The following is a 21,701-nucleotide window of genomic DNA, read 5'->3' on the forward strand; positions in this document are numbered from 1 at the left end:
TTTTGCTTGGGATTCTTTCTCCCTCCCACCCACGGACCCACACCCCGCTGTTCCTCTCCCTTCTTGCTCTCTCTCTAAAATAAAAATAAATTTAAAATAAATAAATAAAATCTCAAAACCCCCCCAAAACCCCAAACTGACAAACCCTAGAGAAATAATCACTGTGAGCTGGAGTGAATTCAGGAGCATTTACCATGAACTCTGCTGGTTTGCTCTAGTGCAAATTTCCCTTGGGGTGAACCTGGAATTTCTGTGCTACACAATTGTTTACTGTGCTATTCCTATGCATGCTGAACAATATAAATGCTGCCTGTTGTTATGCATTTTCAAAATCTCACTTCTGATAGTTGAAAATGCTGTTTTGGGGTGCCTGTGTCGCAGTGTCTGCCTTTGGCTCAGGTCATGATCTCAGGGTCTTGGGATCCAGTCCCACATCAGGCTTTCTGCTCAGTGGGGAGTCTGCTTCTGCCTCTTACTCTCCCTCTCTGTCTCTCTCTCTCAAATAAATAAATAAAGTCTTTTTTTTTTTTTTTTTTAAATGCTGTTTTGGTACCACTGAGCTTCTTGGATGCTAGTTAACTAGCAGAAGTACAACAGCACAAATACCAGCATAATAGTGAGCACAGAAGACACTATCCCTAAAATTGTATAAATTGTGCTCAGTAGTGTAAGTCAACTCCTTTTTAAAGGGGCAGATTTGCAGAGTAGGAAAAGCAAGTGTGGTTCACTTTGTTCATCTGTAAATGGGGATAATAGTACCTTTCTTAAAAAGCTCTTTTGAGGAACAGCAGATCTATTTGTCTATCTCTATCTAATCATCAATCATCTCTCTATCCATCTATCACCTATTTATTATCTATCTATCTGTCTATCTATCTATCTCTATGTCACTTGAAAGTGCTAGTACAGAGGCACATGCATTTTCTATATGAGCCAATAAACATTCTATGTAAGTGTCTGGTTGGAAAAATCCTGTTGTATTAAAAACCAAACAAGCTCTCCAGGTATAACCTGCTATTCTTTTTAAGAGAAATTTTCAACATAAACTTTCTTATGTTTAGCCGGAAATGACTCAAGAACCACTTGTCCCGTGTTTTTGGCCTGAAAGTTTTCCTGATATCTAAAAGTGAACACGGGTGGAATCAGCCTCTTCAATCTCAGGGGCTCATGCAGTAGGAAAGGATGTAAACCCTGTTTCTTATTCTTCACGCAGCATGTCGTGGTACAAACAGGATTAGATGGAGAGGCTGAGCAGGATGACAGAGGGGGCTTCTAAACCCCATCGGAGAGGGATTTTCACCCGCAGGGGTGGCTAGAGGTCAGAAAAATAGAGCAAGTGGGTCATGAAAGGTCCCCTAACCATTTACTGATACGTGTCTCGAAAAAGAATAAGGTTATAAAAGATCATACAACGTTTCTTTATAATACCTAAACATCTTCCTCTTACTGCCTTTGATGTTGGTTTGCCTTAATTTTGAAATAAATCGAGTTGACTTTTTTAAAGCCACAAAACCTCAACACAAATAAAAATTAACAATAGTGAACTGAAACGAAGACTCGCAGCGGGCAAATTATATCTTCTACCAGCTACCTTGATGTGCTTGGCACAACTCCATCTCACTTTGAGGAATGGGGAAGGTCGCAGCAAATTACAAGCCTCCAATTGGGCTCCCTGATTTACACAGTGACATATGTTAAATCTGGCTTATATTAAAAAGGAGAGTTCAGGTCTGTTGTCAAAGATGTCCTTCCCTACCCCCAACTGCCTTTTTCTCCCCCACCCCCTTTAATTTCTCCAAGTGGGAGCTGACCCCCAGCTCTGGAGCTGAAATCCCAGGTGGGATCTCAGCAGGGGGCAAGGGGGAGATGCATTTGCCTTTTAAAGGAAGACAGCCTGCCCCTGCTTCCCACCCACTGAACAGCAGCTGTTCCGGGACCTGCAGGTGGAAGGTCGGGGGTCTCTGGAATTGACAATGTTGCTGAAAAATGATCTTTTGCCAAAGACCTGTGGTTGCCTCCTGCTGGGCTCTTCCAAATTCCTGGAAGATGCAGCCTTCTGTCCTCCAGTGATAATTAAGGCTTGCTTCCGTAAGAACTGACTTACAATGACTCAAACAGGGCCTGGAGCCCTCAGCTGGAACAGCAGCCACTGAAAGGAGCAGGTAACTGTTTTGGGGAAAAGTGGAAAATCACAGGTCCGATTGTTCCAGAATGTTTTGGGGATCAGACCTGAAATCTCATCCCAGCTCTGTTACTGACTACAGCATGATCTTGGCAATGTTTTTTTTTTTTTTTCCTTTAAGACTGTTTCTCCTTCAATGTAATGGGCATAACGACTTCAGAGCTTTGTGAGGGTTTAAGGAGATTTCAGTGACTCCAGAGAACACATCCTGGGACCACATCACACTCATTCTCATGGGTAGCTGGGAAAGATCTCGTCATTTAATAGCTCTTTTGGTTGCAGTGGCAACCCTGAGGAGCAGGCAGGACACTTTATTCCCATTTCACAAATGAGAAAGTAAAGTGTACAGAGGTGGCTCAGAAATTCCTTCCTGGGGCCGGAGTTCCTCCCATGACGTCACAAAGACCAGAGTCCTGCACCAGAGTCCCCAAGGAGCACCTCAAAATCCCTGTCATTCAAAGATCTGATACATACATTCCTTTCTGCCAAAACTAAGTCCTAAAATCCTTACCCTTCGTACATTAGCATTTTCTGCTCCCTGTTCAAGTACCTCCCACCAGCTGCCTAGTGTCTGCTTTTGCTGACAATACATGATCAAGTCGGACCGTCCAAGGCATACTGGATGCATCAGCAAAAAAGACAGATAACGACTGCTCTTTGCTTAAAAACTGAGAGGAGAGATGACTAAGTTGTCGTTTTTAAGTTTCTGTTGCTTTAAGGAAAAAAAAAATCCACTTTGGGGTCACAGTTGCACATGTCTGACCTGGTAAGTCTCTTCTTGTCTGTTCCAAGAAGGATTTTAACCAGTAATTCTGCATTCCAGGCCTTATACTCTCCCCCAAACCTAGACTATTCTCATAGTTTAAAATGTTAACTTTCCCCTCGTGAGGCTTCTCTGCACATTGCTTTTTCTTCGTGTTTGAATTTATTGCTCAGCACTAGATCATAGATCCTTTTGACCTCACATTTGTGACTTCAACCTTTGCCGTCCGTGCCGATTCTCTCTGGGCTTTGATTCCCTCTCCTCTGCTGCTTATTGGCATAACGAGAACACGAATCCTGAAAATCAGTAATGTCACCTTTCTTTCTGATGGGTGGGTATTTGGGGAGAATAATTCTCACTAGACGAGAGACAGTTTTAAGAAATGCATGTGTTGTGTATGAAATCCATATTCCAGGAATTGCAAAGAACTTAGCAGTTCATTTTTACTGCTGATGGCCTTTACTGTCACCCAGTGAAAAGAAAGACATTTCTAGCATTTCATATCCGCACGTGTGTTTTCTTCATTTGTTATTTAGTCTCGGACAACAACAAAAACTCTAATGATCTAACTCTTAAAGAGCAGTGGTAGTGGGTCCGTCATTCTGTGAGAAATGAAATAGGTTTCAATTCCCAGAATAAGCTAGTTATATAGATTTAAGACACACAATCAAAGCATTAAATTGGAAATTCTATACTTAATCTCCCAGGCCACACCATCTCAGCTTTCACTCAAATTGAACTTATTTAATTGACTTTGTAGAGATATTCCCCACCTGAGTTCAAATGTCTTTAGGTAGGTAACATTTGAACGCACGCAGAATAATATCAAATGATCTTGATTATAGATACCGCAGGAAACTAATTTAAAAAGTCTTCTAAGATGCTGCAGACTCCAACAGAATTGTGCAAACCCACACACGGGAGCCACTTCTAATATTAACTGAAACTGTGAGGAGGGCTGAGCAAAGCAGGGGAAGTACAAAGGTCACCTGGGGGCAAGAGATCAGAGGTTTAGCTCCAGCTTTGTCCCTGTCTACTTATGTGACTTGGGCAGAGCCATTTGGGTCTTTTATTTTTTTGAAATAGAGTTTGGGCCTTCATTTTTTAACCTAAAATGTTACGGCATTCGATGATTTCTAGGTGTCCTTTAATTCATAAAACCGACTGCTTAAATATTTTTATGCTATCAAAATACGTTTTAATGTCACCTGGGATTAACACGCTCATTCATTTGCTAAACAAAAAAAATATCTGGCAAGGGATGGGGAAGGAGACATGTTCTCCAGACACCGGAAGCAGAGAGTTAAAACTTGGCCCTGCCTTCTGGCAAGAGCTATCTTGCCTAACTCCAGGGCCTCATTCACACCGTATCTTGTGTGAATGCTGCCCCCTGGAGGTGTGCAGTTTGACTTCAAGGGTCTGGGTAAACAGCCAGTGCCATGGGATATGCAGTCAATGACAGAGAGAAGAACAAAGTGGGAACACAGGGAGGGAGCGATGAGTTCTGCCCAGATTGAAGATTCTTACAGAGAATTTAAAATTCTCTCATCTTCAAAAGCATTTTCTTTTATGGATCTGTGGAAGCAATGAAGTGAAGATGTGCAAATTCCTCTAAGGGAAAACATTTCTTTCCCATTTCGGACAACAGAGGTGCTTTAAAAACTTTGTTCTGAGGCTTACACAGAGGTTGTTGTCCCTTTAGCACACTTTGTCATCCCCCAAACTGCGCTTTTTAGACCAATTCTTGCAAGTTAGAGGAGCTGGATCATTCTACTAAGAGTTTAGATTTCACTTGAACCGGTGTTGGTGTGTTCATACGCACAATCAGACACATTTCCAGGGACAGGGAGAAAGAACTGGTGAAATGGAATAATAAAAAAATTTCAGTTGATAGGAAGATGGTTGGTAGGAAAGTGCTGAGGGAGTCTCTTAGCTTCCCCCAGAATCCTAGGGTAGGTAAATAGAGTCTCCTTCCCTGTCACTACTGCACATTATCACGTCATGGCGGCCAGGAGACAAAAGCTGTGTCACAGAAAGAGCGAGGGTATAGCAGTCCTAGGAGGATCCTGGGAGGTAATTTACAGAAAAGGACAGCAGGGTCTTTGCCACAGGGAAGAGCTTTAGGATAAGGATTATCATGTGTGATCTTATGACGGAGACTCCCTCAGGTATCACCGAGGCCTAGAACAGCTGAACCGCTTCTGATTAAGCAGTGCCTCCTGTCACCAAGGGTCCATATCTGTCCTCGTACTTAGTTGGTTGGCAAAACCTTCAGCCTTGAAGTGTAAAGCCAGCAAGCCAGTGTTGGCCCGGCTTCCTTCCTTTGTTGGGAGTGGAAAGTACCGTGGAAACACGACTCATTCACTCCGGTTGGAGGGGGCCAGATGACGACCGCCTAAGGCCACACGAAAGGCACCAGGATACTGCGTGACCACCAAGGAAGGCCACCGCCGGGAACGCGTCCACATGACTTGCTTCTCCCAACAGGGGAGTGTCTACAGCTTCTCCTGTTTGCAGAGGGCTTGCCAAACATGTCTGCAAAGTATGCTCGAGTGTGTGGCGAATGTTTTTGCTAAGGAAACCTGCCATTCAGGGGCTCCATGCTCCACAATTAGCCGCCTGTCTTCATCTGTCTCACTCCTTTTGTCTACAGACTGAACTGTGGACCTGTGCAGTCACTCACGGTGACAAGAGCCGCACACGGACTCTCGCTGGTCCCCTCCTCCAGTGAGCGGCAGCCAGGGAGGCCTGGGCAACGAGGACTCAGCTAACTCAGGCCTTTGGAGGCCTGAGGGAGCCGCAGCACCTCTCTCCACGCCGGGGACACCAAAGCCCAAGGCTTAGCAGCAAACAGAGGCTGAGTCACCTAGCCAACTGCATGGATTTTCATTTTCTAGCGCTGAGGATGTTCTCCTCACTGGCACTTGCTTGCAGCACCCATTTTGCAGCAGGAAAAGATAACACAGCCCAGATGGGTGTTTGTATTGCCTGGGTGTTTAGAGCGGCCGGGTGCGAGGGACTCGTCCCAGTGTGAGTCTTAGCTTGTCAAGAGCTTTGTCACATCACAATGGACACTTATCAACTTGTCATTTCTTCAGCTGCTTCTCCTGAACGTGAAGTTGAACCAAATGAAATTGCACTTTTTGTGGGTCAGGAAAGAGGGCCTCAAGAAAGCAGATTTATGTGGTTCCTCTGAATGGAAAAGATCAATAAGGATCAGCGTCCATGAAGTGGCTTCTGTGTCCCAGGCCCTCTGGGGGGACTTCCTGTCTCAGTTTGTGTTCATGATATCATGTCAAAGTGCTAGTATTATCCCCATTTAACAGATGAGATGATGGGGTTTCCTAGACGTTAAAAAAAGAATGCCCACAGGCTTTGTAGTGAGAAGACATGAGAAAAGAACCCATCATGCTTATTTGTCTCAAAGGCCTAAATACTTTCACTCTGCCAAGTGAAGATTTCTTTTATAGTCACTAGTAAGCCACACAGGTAGTTCACGGGAACTCAAAAGAAATAACTGAAGCAATTTTCATGAGAAAATGACCGAGTCACTTATTCTGTCACTACCCCACCAAATGACCTCCGGTGACTCTGCTTAAGGTCACGTATAAATTCATTCAGGTCCTCAAAATTCTGCTAGTTTCCCTTTCTGGCTTTATCCCTTCTTGCCTTCCTTATGCTCCATTTTCCTAGGTCACTTCTTAGATCGTCTCACAGAACGTGGCGGCCACTTGTCCACGCTGCATTTTCTTCCTGAAATCATCGAGCCAGTCTGTAGGATCAGCTGCAGAAATCGTACCCATTCTTTGAGGCCTGCTCTGAATGTCGGCTGGTCCATGACTTTTCTGGTGTTGAGAACGCCTCTTCCTCCAAACTTCCATAGCCCCTTGAAGGCCTGTCCTAGTACTTATGCCTTCTCTTCTGACTGGTGCTACGGCTGTTTGGACACTTGCCCATCCTCCCCCCAGAGTAGGGGCTGGGGTAAACTCATCCTGTAAAGGGTCAGAGAGCAAATACTGGGGGCATTGAAGGCCATAATGTATTTGCTACAACTACTCTGCAGTTGAATTGTGAAAGCAGCCACAGATAACACAAAAACGAATGAATGTGACTATATGTCAATAAAGTTTTATTAACAAAAGCTGGTGGCAAGCTGGATTTGGCCCCAAGAGGCCCATGCCTGTCTTTGTTCCCTGGTTTCTGGTTGTAAGCAACTGTGTCTTCCTCGTGCCTACATCCCAGCGGTACTGGAGAGCACCACTCATAAATATTGTAGAATCAAATAGAATTTGTAATTGCTGGGCTCGGAGATGCTGTTGTTCAATGATGATGAAGGCCCAGGGAAGTCTGCAGATTCCTCTCCTCCTATAATTGTCCGTGCATGCCACTGGCTCTCAGAACCTTTTGACCTGTGGCTGATTTTTCTGTAGGCTCAAGACCTTGCCCAGAAGCTTCAAAGCAGGTTGACTTCTAAGGAGCCATAAAAAAACCACATTTTGTCAATGCCCTCTCCTCAACCTCACAAAAATACCGGTAAGGGTTATAGTTGTAGCAAGCCTCCCTAGGCTGAGCATCTGCCAGTGTAACAAGAAAACTGACACAGAATGATTTTCTGATTCAAAAAGGAAAGAGAAAGTTGGGTCCCAGGGCCGGGAAGAAAACTACAAAGACCTTTCTCTTTCACTGAACCAGCAGGTTGCCTATCTGTAAGTGATCTAGAATGGAGAGCCCCTCGCCATTTGTGGGTTTTGCTCATGACTTTTGTTGCATGGTTATATGTAGGTAGACCTTCTAGAGGTTTGTATATCCATCCACAGCGTTCTTTCCGAAACACAGCGGCTCACCCAAACCACATTCCCCAGGCGCAGGGGGAACCAGCTTTCTTTGTTGACAATAGTTCATGTTGAGATGCTTCCATCCTTCCATCCTGACTGGGCATTTCAGCAGGGTGTCTGTCCTGGTTTTATATTTACTGTTAGTTCCTGTCCTCAGTCAGCTCTGACCTCCTTCCTTCTTTCTAAATCACTTGATATGGCAGAGACGACCTGAATACCACTGGCCCAAAGCCATGAGTTTACTAGTTATAAGATAAAAAAATAAGCATATAAGGGAGGATTCTTCAGGGATATATAGTGACCAGCAATAACAGTGCCTTCGGTATGTCCCTCTTTCCATAAATACATTTACTCAATTTTCTTTCTGTCTAGGATTGTGGCTGGGAAATCAGTGTGGGTGAGAAGAGATGCTACTTCAGCATAAACAGAGCAAGAACCAATTTTGGAGGTTTAGTGATGAAGGAAACATACCAGTTCCCTGGTCCCTACTTTCCTGATGGCGGATCCTTCTGTAGACATAGAGCCAAGCGCTCTGTCAGGAAGGCTGTAAGTTACTACAACGGACAGGAAGGAAGTGGGTCCAGGGAGTAAAAAACAAAATCATGTTCTTTGCTGCCAAAGCATCCGGACTTTTTCATTCTTGGCTAGGGGGAGTTACCAGCCTAACAGGGCTCTCTGCCTCACTCCCTCCTCACCCCAATCCCTCTTCTGGGCCTCCCCTCCCCTCCTTACCAAAGTTCCTGCCTCTCAAAAGGAAAACATCAGGTTATTTTAAAGCCGTGACCTGAGAAGGCCTCTCGGGCAAGCCTGCGCAAGCTGCTTTCTGCAGGAGTCCTAATTGCACATCTGCAGCAAAGCTGACCCCCGTATTTTCCTGGAAGACAGACCCGTGTTTCTACCACCAGAGACCAGGGGGCGCCACTCTGCCGCTACAAGGAGCATACCCTTGGATGGTTATTTTTATGAGATCATGCTCAGGGATGTTATTTAAGACAACGGAAGGGAACACCTGATACAAATTTCCCCCATTCACCGTAAGTGCTTCTCATCCTTTCCATTTAGCTACTTAACAAAGTTTGGACATACTGTGACTCCTAATCACGCCATGAGACCTGGTCCTTATGCCAGGCCCCATGGCCAGCCTGCCCCGTGGCCTCTTGGCAGGAACTGGTTGATGTTCCTGCCTCGGGAGACGGGGCAAGGAAGGAAATGGGGTGAGGGAGAGATGGGAGGTGGGAGGTGGGGAGCAAAGAAAAGGCCCGTGTTCAGCAGGTCCCAGAACTGATGTTATTACTCACATGTGTTGGGAAGCATTGGGGTACAGTTTTGAGAACTGTGGGGCCGAGTCCTCGGGGCCGTGGGGCGCAGCGTGGCTGATCACCATCATAATGGGCCTATGGGGATACATTCTCTTAGACATTTTGAAGTAATTAATGCTCTCGTTAGTGATTAAGTCTGTGAAGTAGTCCTGAAACATACATTTGACACAAAACAAAAATTACAAAAGGTGACATTCATCAGATGGCATTTGCATACTGCTTTCTTCAGAAGCGTCTCACTCAATGAAGGCACGAGGCCTCAAGCGGGAAGGAAGGTGATATCTTCCCAAATGGACGAAATCAGTTGCCAGTTACTTTCTAGGGTGGCTAGCTTGGTAACACGCAAAAATTTTATTTTAAGTAAGGGCACGACTTAGCAATTAGGAAAGAAAAAGAGTCCAGTCAGTCCTGTTTGCCCAAGATAATGATCAGATCTGGCAATCCAAATGCTAGAGCCCATGAAACACCGGATACATATTTCATTCTCAGATTTCATTGATGTAATTCTTTGACAAAAAATTTAATTACTTCAAGGGCAGGAAACACCCACGCCCACTACAAATTCACAGTTGCAGAACACGCCCCCACCCACACACATGCGCACGTTTGCACACACACAAACAAAAGGAAAGGTCTTTTCTTTAAATTCAAAATTCACCTGTGGGAATTATACAGTAATTGCCAAATGAAAGCCATAGCTCAAATTTGGGTGCACAGGGAAAAGCGGCAGTGTTTTATCAATTAATTCACTTGAAACAGTAAATATGGGGAGCATTTGATTTCCTGCAGACTATACTGTTAATTGCACAACTAAAATGATACAGCTGCTGGGATTTGAGCCTGACTGGCTAATAAAATGACTTGAGCTGCCATCCGAGGGACGGATGCAACTCCATAAGGGGGAAGGAAGAAATGGAATGAAAAGGAACGATGAAAACTTAAACCACCTGCTTCCTCTAAGTGGGTACTGCTGGCCTGGAGCTCCACTGCAAAGTTTATTCAGAAAGTGCCCAGACAGCATTCACAGTTCAGAGGCTCCCAGGCATGACTAATCACATGTAGATTCAAGGACCAGCACAGCTGCCAAAGCCATGCCCAAGGGAGGAAATCTGTGTCACATGTCATTGTGAGGACAACTCCACAGGCCATCACCTTCTTCCATGGGAGTGTCTGTTTCATTCCTTTTTCTCACTAAAAAAAAGGCCATATATTCTTTTCGGACACAGTTGTCTTTGACACTTAATCAGCTGTGATAATGGGCAAGTTACGCTAATTTTAGTCTTTGGAGGGAATCTTGATTACTTTGCTCTCCTTAGGACAACAGGGAAAGAAAGGTTAATAGCTTGAACAAGGAGCATGAAAGCATCCCTACAGATAAAAAATGATGGCAGTGACAATTAGCGCACTTTGTAGGACATTGCTCAAATCTGCCTCCAAGGTCCCCGCCAGCTCTCGACTTTGATGAGTCTGGAATCTTATTAGCAATGTTTGTGAATTCATTTGCATTCATTGTTTTCTGAAGGGGATGGAAGAGCCAGACTTACACCTTATCTCCCACCAAGTCCCCCCCCCCCCACTCAAATCAGGTCAAGCATAAAGCCAGCACCATGCTAAAATTAAATCAAGCTCCTTCTCTCCGATTTTCACCAATGACTCTTTCGTAGTGATCTACTCTAGATAGAGCAGATTGCCGGCTTCTTTTAGAAAAGTGAGGAAGAGCTGGGCATGGCTAGAAGAGAAGAGGATATTTTAAGCTAATTAGTGGGCTAAATTCGAAGATATTTTCCCCTTCACTCTTGTCGTCTGAAAATTGTTTTATTTTTGGTTGGCAATCACAAAACCTTTGTGAATTTTAAAAAGTCTAATCTGGGATGCATTTGTTAGAGATACGGAGGGACGTGTTGATTTCAGTTTCTGTGAACAGATCTGGAAATCTGAGGGTTGATGGCCCCAGAGCTGTGGACTCTCGCTGCCATGGGGCAGGTGTCCTTGTCACATATCAATGCTTGGTCAGACAGGAGGAAAAGCAAAGAATGTGGTTTCCTGACCTTCGATTATTGTGCTTGTCTGCTCTAAACCTGAAGCCACAGATGAAATGCACTTTCACGACAGTGAAAAGCAAAATGGCACAAGAAGAACACTGGATTATGTGGACAAATCCTCTAGGGAGCAGAAAAATAAAACAATATCACGAGACCGAGTGGAGGCGTCTATGATTTTCTTGATGATACTTCATCAAAGGCTGATTGCCTTTCATCCTAATGAGGGAAAAAAGAATCACTATTCAAAGTCAGTGTTCCTTGAAAGTCTTTTTCTTGCCTGGAGTTTAAAATTACCTTAAAATTTCTCATTCTAACATTGTGAGAACATAGAAAGCCAATCTCGCGGATAAGTTAACTCACTGAAAATGGCTTTTCCCCATTATGCACACAGTAAATTGATGCAGTGTAAAAGTGCCTGAAAATTACCTTTGCATAATCAAATCCATGCTTTTCTTTGATGCCATTGCGACAAACAGTGTAATTATAGAAACGAGAATTCTTGATTAATCCAAGCCATTCTCGCCACCCAGGAGGGATGTAGCTGCCATTATATTCATTGAGGTATTTTCCAAAAAAGGCTACAAAGGGAAAAAAAAAAAGGATTATTTTCTCATATGAAATGATTAATCACAAATAAATGCATAAATGCATAAGTATGAAATTAGGATTTGAAAAAGAATAAAACCAAAGTAAACCTTGTTTACAATGAATGCCGAAATAATAGTGTAATACTCTGATTCTTTGGCAAAGTGACAGACGTACATTTCCCTTTTGAATAAAAAAGCATAGCACCCACATACACAGATTACAGTGCAATAAAATCACCATAATGATCATGGTACTCAGGGTGCATCCATTTCTTGTGGGTCTGCTGGGATGAAAGCAGAATGTACCCTTTTGTTAAGTTGATTTAACAGTCAGAGAAGTAGCCAGTGGCAATGTGGAGTGCTGTCTCTGGGCAAATACTGGGGGACTGAAAATTCAGTCTTGGTGAGAAAGTAAGTTTTCTAACTTACTATTTGTGAGTTATAAATTATGAAAACAGTATAGAAAAGCTTGTCTTTGTGTTTGCATATCCAGAGTACAAATTTTCCAAGTCACGGAACCATGGTAAACTCCATTTCTTAGGCACATGGTGAGGGTTTCTATGTCATACACATTTTATGGCATTGGTGTTCACATTATGTGTCTTTTATGAACGTGTATATCTATTCTTGATAATGAAGGATTCTGGTGACACAGAAGTACTGCACAGATGACTAACTTTCATAGAATCATAGTTGCACAGTAGTATGTGGGACACTGACTTTCTACTGCTCATTGACGAGGCCCCTGGAAGGACTTCACATTTCTAACTTTGGCATGCCACTCCCAAGGAAGGCCACTGGGCAACAGAACTTACGGTCCTGTCAGAGGGAAACTTTGGATTTGGATGTGGTCCTCTACCACAGATGATGAGAAGAGAGGAGCAATGAGGAGGGAGTAAGTAGGAAAGGTTGGGGTTTCAGGAGCAAAATGTGTTAGATCTTGAAGTCAAATGCCTTATAACTATCAGAAGGGGAGACAAAAATGAAAGGGGAGACAAAAATGAAAGAGGGTACCATTACTGTTTTTCCCCTTTTTTTTCTTTTTTTAAAATATGTTCACTTACTCTAATCACACTGCATACACCACGTTATCACCACGGACATTAATTCAGGTTAGACAAGAGAGCTTCACAAGTGCAGGAAAGCATTGTGGAGTATACCCAAGTTTGTGGCTAAGGTCTGACCAAATCACCTTGCTGAAAAGTCATTAGCCACTTCGATTATAGGTAATGCGTCAACATTTAGGATTCTTACAGAGAAAATACATTGCATATGTTTAAGAAGTGTTTCTCCTATACCCTTGCCTTAGTACTTAAAATCCACATTTCTATTTCAAGATGACATTCAAAAATTACTCTAATACCGCAGCAGCGTAGCTCAAACTCGGCCGTTACAGAAAAACCAAACTGGGATCCATTGTTAAGGTATTCTCACGTTTACATGCAGGATCCTGAGATAAAGCCTACTTCCAAGCAGCTGTGACCGGTTTTTTTTAGTTTTGGATAAACACACACACATTTCCATTTGTGGGGAAAGCAGAGACTGTTATAGCCCATACGCTGTTCTGAAAGGGTTCTTTAAGAACCAACCAGCCCTCAAAACTGCAGGACCCAATCAGTCCATAAGACAAAGAGGGTACTATTCCTAATAGTTGTAATTCCACCAGGAAGGCAGGCATAAACAAGCCCTGTTCTGGGTAACCTACATGTTTGGTCACTGTAGTAGCCATAAACATAGCCTTCCTCTTAAGTAAGAAGGAGTAGAGAAATTTATATATATATATATCCAAAGAGGATCTATATATAAAATATATATATGGGGTATGTTTGTGCGTTGTGTACACACATGCTTAGACCTGCGCATACGTGTGTATGTAATACACACATGCAGGCAAGCTTTAATTTTTCTGATTTTTAATCAAGGCCGCCATCTTTCATTTTAGGGAGAAACTCTGGCTAGCCAGATGCCTTCCGTGTCAAAGCCACTGTGCATCTTCACTAAGCAGGCTTCAGGCACCTCCACTTACACACATGAAGTAAGTAAGGTAGTTCCCGGATGACGAGCCAGGGAAGAAGAAAACAGATCCCTGAATCAGGCAATTTACTGGTATCGCTTTTCAAGCACGCCTTTCTGAATCTCAGTCTCGTCCACGACACGTCATATCTGTGTCTTGATGGGCTAGCTAGCTCGCTTTCATCCTGACACACAGCTACCTGTAGGATACCCGCAGCTGAGTGTTTTCCTTACTCTTCATAGAATCGTCCAGAATGGAATGAATCCTTTTCCCTTCCCAGTTTACTTCTCTCCTCAGATACTCTTTTCTTCTCCAAGAGTCATAATCGTCTTCCTGGTTGACCAGACATGGCACCCCAGGGCCTTCCCCGGTTCACCTGCTCCTTTGGCCCCCTTGCTACGAGGAAGCCACCACCTGAAGGTTCTATGCGGATAACAGCTCTTGAACCTGCCCCTCTTTCTCCAATGACTCGTCACCCTTCATGAATACTCTTAGTCTCCTGCCAGCTCCCCTAGCCAGCCTTCCGGACCTTTCTACTCTTAATACCACCTTCCTGAAGACTAACTCTGGGGACATCACCCTTTGTCACAATCGTGGACGGACCCCCCCACCTCAAGTTTCACTTGATAGAATCAAGTTTAATTTGATAGCATGCCATGCAAGGACAAAATCCCTTTCTTTCCATTTCCAACCCCAGCCCACATTTCTTGGTTATCTGTCCCTCTCTCTGAAGAAGGCATTTTCTCTGTTTGCTCTGGTTTTCACCTCTCTGCCTTTGCCAGTGCTAGTTCCCTCATCTCCCCGCTTTGTACCAGGGCTAGACCAGGTGACATTCTAATCCCAGTCTTTGCTCAGTCCCCACAGCGATTTGTCTCTTTGGTTCACAGGGCATCTTCCCTTCCCTCCTTGTGCTACAGTCATGCTCGTATGTAAGGTAATCCCCCTTAGTCTGTAAGGCTTTGAGCGCAAACATTGTCTTTGCCTCATCTCTGTACTCTCCCTGCTCCCCATCCTTGCACATAGCATAGGGGGTTTCATAGCTTTTGTTTCTCGCACTGAGGTTCATGGACCTCTGTGTATTCCAGGGATTCCACAAGTTCTAGACTGATGTTTTCACTGGAATCAAAAGTGGCTGGAGCTGCCATTTCTGATTAATTTTCTTTGAAGAGCTAACTCAAATCGAGAAACATAGCACTATTTATTTGTTGAAAGAATGCTTACATGTTGAGTCTGCAAATGAGTATATCCATCAAGCAGTCAGTTGGCTTAACGCCCACTGCCTGGTTACCCAGCCAGGCCCTGGAGCTGATCGATGGGTGTGGGACAAAGCATACAGGATCTCAGGTCAGATAGGACTCAGGATTTCCTTCTGAGCTGACTACGCGCAGTAGGAATTCTAATGAGGGTTTCTCGTCTGCAGAGACCAACCACCTTTTCACAGAGAACCACGAGATGATTTTCCTTTCTGACGAAAGGCAATAATGACTTCCAGTCAGAGGGAGCAGATGAGGGCCACACCCCACCAACATAACCTCAGTGGGGACTATTTCCAGGAACTTTTCACTCAATAAGCTCGAGCCCAGCTCTGTCCTCTGGCCTGCTCCTCATCTCCAGGGTCCCCCCCCCGGCGCCCCTCCTTTTCTCTTAAAAGAAGTAGAAGCGTACAGGGGTTTGGAGTATAAACCCTGGAGTTGGCCTGCCTGGGTTTAAATCCTGGCCATGCTATTTGCCAGCTGTCTGTCTACAGGCAAGTCACTTGGCCTCTCTTCACCTCCAGTTCTCCCATCTGTAAGACCATGAGGATCATCGTAAGAACAGTTGCTGTGAGAATCCAGTGAATTAAAACATATGTAAAGCACTTCAAACAGTGCCTGGCACCTAACAAGGGCATATTAAATGCCACTTCTGCTCGTATTCTTATTAGCAGCTCCGTTACTATGGTCCTCCCATCCCTGAGTCCTGACTCAAAGTCCTTTACCACCCTGTGCTATGAGGAAATCTTGTCCGAGTTCTGCACTTGTGTGCTTGAAAACATTTCTACATCTTTTTCCTGCCCAATCAGACTTATTTTGTGGCAACAGGTTCCCATTTGGCTTACATTTTCCTGCTTCATTAGTTTGTAGATTTTTTTCTGGCTTCATTCATTTTGTTCTCTGTTTTTTTTTTTTTTTTTTTTCTTTTTTCCACTGGGGGCAGCCATGACAGGTCATTCCTGCCCTTCCCTCATGGTTGTCCTTGTTGAGTTAGTTACCTCTGCTTTCTACCTATTGCCATGGCTATCACCCCTCCCTTCATCCTCCCCTTATAAACTATCCCTTCAAGTCTCTTTATAGTCCCTGTTACAGGCTTCAGAACTCCCTCCAGGTTTTCGGTGTCTTTGAGCTAATGGAGTGTAAAATATGTACTCAGGATTCCAGATGTGCCCTCACCCATCACACTTGTTCCAAGAGAGACCAGGACCTCGTGCGTCACCACACGGCACCCCTGGTGCCATGGGCTTCAAGTTACTCTGGCCTTTCTTGTTGCCTCATAACACTGAGACTCATTTGTAATCACCCCTGGCCTCTTTCAACATTACGCTTCCTGTCAGCGCTCTGCAATTGATTATCTGGGCTTCTAATTATTTTCCTCCAGATGTATTGAATCTCTTTCTCCCTCCCTAAGGTGAATTTTCTTTTCTTGCCCATAATGCTATTGCATTACGTATAGTATGAGGTTTTTCTTATACTTTGGCATTGGCAATTCAGTCAATTTACTACTATGGGAGTATATCCCGAACACACCATCTACCTGTCCTGTATCCTGTTCTTCTCTGAGACACCATTAAACACTTCCCTTTACGGCTATTTGAGAAGGTGGTAGGGAGGTCAGGTGACAGGGTGAAAGATCACAAAGACCTGATTATAATTAGTGTTGACTTTATGTCATGCTACTTCTGTCCAAGACTATCTGTTACATAATACTTTAAAAATTCCCCTTCAACTTTTTTGAAGCAAAGACCTTTCAGTCAGCAGTAGGAACTACACAAAAGTTGTCTGATGCTGTGGAGAAGTTAAATCTTACATAACATAACAAACGATACACTAATTGAGCTTTTATTCCATGTCATTGATAGGTTTGGGGTCACAGGATTTTACTGGTAGTAACTGACAAACTAAAAACACACATGATTTTGAACCAAGTTAAAACTGTAATTCCCCGGGGCGCCTGGGTGGCTCAGTGGGTTAAGCTGCTGCCTTCGGCTCAGGTCATGATCTCAGAGTCCTGGGATCGAGTCCCGCATCGGGAATCTCTGCTCGGCAGGGAGCCTGCTTCCCTCTCTCTCTCTGCCTGCCTCTCCATCTACTTGTGATTTCTCTCTGTCAAATAAATAAATAAAATCTTTAAAAAAAAAAAAAAAAAAAACAAACTGTAATTCCCCAACTGGACTGTAAGTCTAATGAAGACAGGGCTCTTACTTTATATCTTTTTATATCCCAGCATTTAGTGTAATCCCAGGCATGTGTAGTTCAAAAACTGTTTGCTCCACCTCATGTTACTATCAAAAATCTGTAATGCCATTATTCACTAAAATTAGAATATTAGTGTGTCTTATTTTAGGTCATCTCTACATTTTTAAAAAATCCCATATTGGACAACAAATAAAATATATATGCTGTAAGTAACATAAATAAATTTCACAAACTAAAAAGACGTGAAATCAGAAACTTCCTTTGTCCAAATTATTTTGTTACAAAGGGATTTTTTTCAAAAGAATTTATTGCAGTTCTCCATTAAATATAGCCCTTTCTCCCCAAATGACATGAAGTCAAATGAGTATGACTAAAATTTAATTCACATGTGATTTTATGTATCATCTGTTCTGACTGTAACTTGAACACTACAATCTTTAAATGAATCAATATAAAAATTATAGGGATTATAATAAAACTACAGTATAATTTTGGACAGGAAAAAACACTAGGAATCATCCTAATTTAATTTCTGTATTACATATATGAGTTGGAAAACTAGCCTATGCAAGTTCTCTAAACAAATTAAAGGCAGAGATGGGATGTAGCTCTAGCTCTCCTCAGTCTTGATTTAGGGATTTTTCTGACATTTGTTGTTATCTTGCAAACGTGGATTGTTACTTTTACCTTAAAACTAATGCCAGGTTTTACATTCAATTCTATCCAGGTTTTACATTCAAGTCTCACAAGAAATTCACACTAAGTTTTGTTTTGTTTTTTCTGAGCGGACAGTCAGGTAGGATATTCATTTTTATGATAGATAATCCAGTATCATTCCCACTTCACTTGTCTGAACATAAAATGCAATAGACATGTTGCTATATTTTCCCCTTTTGAACATTTAAGCTGTTGGAGAGTCATATTTTCCATGAGTAAAGTTAGAAAAAATTCAGGCTATAGCCAGTCCAAAAATATGCCTCAGTTCTGAGAAAGAAAAAAATCATGTCATACGCTGGTAAATATAATATTGGATCAATTCAGTCCATTGAAATCCATGTATTCTGGATGCCTCCCAAAAACCCGTCTCTTAGTAATTTGTCTTCTTGGAGTTATTCTTCATAAAACTGATTACTACGTTGTGCTTTTCTCTCGATGAATATTTATGTATGATACATATTTCAATTTCTTACATTATTTTTCTTGGGTTCTCAGCTAAACATTCCAGATAATGTATTCATTATTAGAAAAACAATAAAATCTTTATATATCAGCTTTTCCTCCTCTAGGTTAGTAGATTATAAATAATTATGTTGGTTTAATATCCCTTCACTCATTCTCTTGACTTCTTAAAATGCCTGTCATCCTGATGTTCTTATTTGTGTATTTTCGAATGGATCTCTATCCCTGGCTAGATCAATAAACTGTTAAGAAGGCATCTTTGCTTCCTAATCACCTGAGATTCTTCAATATTTTCCTATCAAAGATAAATTTAAATTGTATAGATCTCTATCACTGCCATTTTCGTCTTCCAATTTGTACTTTTGTCTGATTCATTAAGGGGCACATCAACATTAATTTTCTTCTGTGAAGATCATCCTTTTTCTATTTCTAACTATTCGGAAAAGTCCTTGTTTCCTTTAAAGAATTCCTTTTCCTCTCTACGATGACTCACTATAAGTCCAATTATTACTAAGTGTCTAGACCCCTGGGCAGAAAGAAGTTTGGCCTCAGAATCAGACTAGGTTTCCGGGAGCAAGTCTTCTACCCTGAGAGAAGACAACGGGGCTTCACAAAGAGCCTGACAATTGTCACTGGGACAGCCTTATGGTGTGCAGTGTCATTTGAGACCCCACCCATACATGCAGGGTAGCACACTTGCAAGAACCCTGAAGACCAAGGTCTTGACACCCGCTCCCTGGATTAGAACATCCGATATGTTACTTTTGATCTTGGCATAAATTTGCTCACCTGAAAATAAGGAACTCGAACTAAATTCACTCTGTTTTATCTTTTGTCTTATGATCCCTTGTAGGGTAGATACAGCATAGTCTAATTGAAACAAGTACCAGAATATGCTATGCTTCTTAGAAGAAACCGATTTATTTTATCTTAGTGACCTGGTAAACTTCACAATGGATGGCATTTTGATTTTTGCTTTTGCCATCTGGAAGCTTAGTTCCACATAGGTACCCTCCCCGGCACAACTCCAGAGCGGGAACTTTGTACACCTAGCTTTGCCTTGACTTTTACTGGTATGGGTCTTCATTTCCATTTTCCAGGGTCCTTACCGTGTTGTATCCTGGTGTGTTTTACGTATCCCTGAAGAAACTTTGGTTTGAGCCAGGACAGAAACGTACATAAAGAAATAAGATGATGGAAAAGGAAAGACTCTGGAGTCAGATGTGCTGAATCCAACCCAAGACTGGTTAACCTGTGACCCTAGACAACTCCTGAGTCTTTTCGTCTTTGGTAACACAGGCAAAGCCGGAAGAATTCAATGAGACAATTCCGTGAAAGTGCCTGCTGCATGGTAGGTCAGCAACAAATACTAATTTCCTTCTTTTCCCTCTTACTTTTTTCTCCTTAGTTTCTTTGAGGTATTACTGACAATCAAAAATTGTAATATATTTGGGGCCCCTTGGTGACTCAGTCTGTTAAGCGACCGACTCTTGGTTTCTGCTCAGGTCATGATCTCAGGGTCACAGGATCAAGCCCTGGGTGGGGCTCCACGCTCAGTGTGGAGTCTACTTGTCCCTCTCTCACCCTGCATTTGCGAGTGCTCTCTCTCTCTCTCTCTCTCTGTCTTTCAAGTAAATAAACAAAATCCTAAAAGAGCTGTAATATATTTTAGGTGTACAACCTGATGGCCCGAAATACTTAAACATCGTGAGATATTCACTGCTGCCAAGCCAACCAATATATCCATCACCTCATACCTCTACTATGTTCCTTTTTCATTTCTTATATGGTGACAACACCAACCCTCTTAGCAAATTTCAAGTACAGTACAATATTGTCAACTAGGGGCCCATTGCTGTACACAGTTTCTTCAGAACTCATTTATCTTCCTGCTTTTTCTTGATTTGCCCTGAAACAAGTTAGCAAAACCTAGTGGGCCACTCTAAGTCCTGACAGGGTTCCCTGTGTCATCCTGCATCTCTATTTCTTATGAAAGACTTTGTCCATATCACTCTGGATATGGGGAGAGTCCTGATCCTTCAAGCTATGTATCTGCTACTAGGTTTTAAATGATAGGGAGCCTGGGAGTTTGAAAGGCATCAATTTCACATGATGCTTCTCATGAACAAAACATAACTTGGTGGTTACAATGAGGAACCAGGCTTTAGGAGAACATTTCTGATTTTGCTTCTGAGTTGGTCACACGGTATTTGAAATCCCCACCTCAGTTATAAAACAGAGCCAAGTACATTTGCTGTCTCTGAACCCTACGGGGATGTTTGATGGATTTGCAAAGTGCCTTAGAGCTCTCAGATGAAAGGTGCCATAAATTTAAATCACTTACGTGAGAAAACACACTTAGGATAAGGCACTCTGAGTAACCTAGTTTCTTTCCAAAGCATAAGGAAACACCCTTGAGAGTCATGGGAGGAGACTTTGAGATGCTTGTGAATGACAACACTATCATAGTCAAAATCAATATTTTTATCCATAAATAACAAGGATTAAGTGCCCACAGAATGCAAAACAAGCAAATGGCCTCGTATTTTTCAAGTCCAGTGGGAAAGATTCATTTCATTTTTTAAAGGTACTTAAGAGAATACACTTGTTTGAAACCCTTTTCTTCTTCATCTTCAGCAGAGAATCTGTAGACCTAAAAATTATTTCCAATGAGATTTAATGATAGTATCTTTAAATCTTATAAGTCTAGGTGGCTCTGAAAAAAAAAATTAGTTTTGTTCTCCCACTCTTCTATAAACATCCTTGTTGCCTTTCAAAAGGAAGCATTCAGAAAACCCAAGAGAATATCGACATGCTGAGAATTCTCTCAGGTTTTATTCAAAGGTTTTGGGGGTTAACCTTACCAGAAGGAGCTTGTTTCTTTCTTAGAAAGACTGGCATGACATTTATGACTTCTCTTGAAAGAGACCCCCAATTTTCAAAAGACCAACTAACCAAAAATCTCTCCTTACTCTATACAGTACTGGGGATGCCTTCCCTTCATGGAAGATGGGCAGGAACACATGGGACCTAAAAATAACCACAAATTGGCTAAAGAAACTCCGAATTCTCTCGATTTTAGGAATGAATGAGTAAATGAATCAATAAGGTATACCCTACTGGTTTCTTCATTCGGTTCTTTATTAATTCAAAAAATCATTCTGATCACCTATTGTGGTCAGATCTTGAAGTAGATGCTAAACAGCTTCAAAGCCTTTGTTGATTTCTCACTGAAACAATCAGCAGGAATTTACTGACACCTAAGACAAGCCTCAAGCTGAACCATGATCCCTTGAGATCTGGGACTTTGAGGTAAGCAGGTAAATGA

The 21,701-nt window shown here is 42.5% G+C and overlaps 1 protein-coding gene across 5 annotated transcripts in view; it reads right to left on the reverse strand.

Moving 5' to 3' along the window:
* The window catches only part of SULF1 (sulfatase 1), a 172,793-nt gene that overhangs the window by 43,767 nt on the left and 107,325 nt on the right, over positions 1-21,701 (reverse strand). For all 5 annotated transcript variants that reach the window (XM_045063218.1, XM_045063217.1, XM_045063219.1 and 2 more), the window contains 2 exons: positions 11,568-11,719; positions 9,079-9,248 (listed from right to left, as the gene is read on the reverse strand). In XM_045063218.1, coding sequence (XP_044919153.1) covers positions 9,079-9,248; positions 11,568-11,719 — 322 coding nt within the window. The remainder of the gene's footprint in view (positions 1-9,078; positions 9,249-11,567; positions 11,720-21,701) is intronic.

The sequence above is a fragment of the Mustela putorius genome, unplaced genomic scaffold (assembly GCF_011764305.1).
Source record: "Mustela putorius furo isolate JIRA1106 unplaced genomic scaffold, ASM1176430v1.1 tig00003846_pilon_pilon_pilon, whole genome shotgun sequence".
Taxonomy (NCBI): domain Eukaryota; kingdom Metazoa; phylum Chordata; class Mammalia; order Carnivora; family Mustelidae; genus Mustela; species Mustela putorius.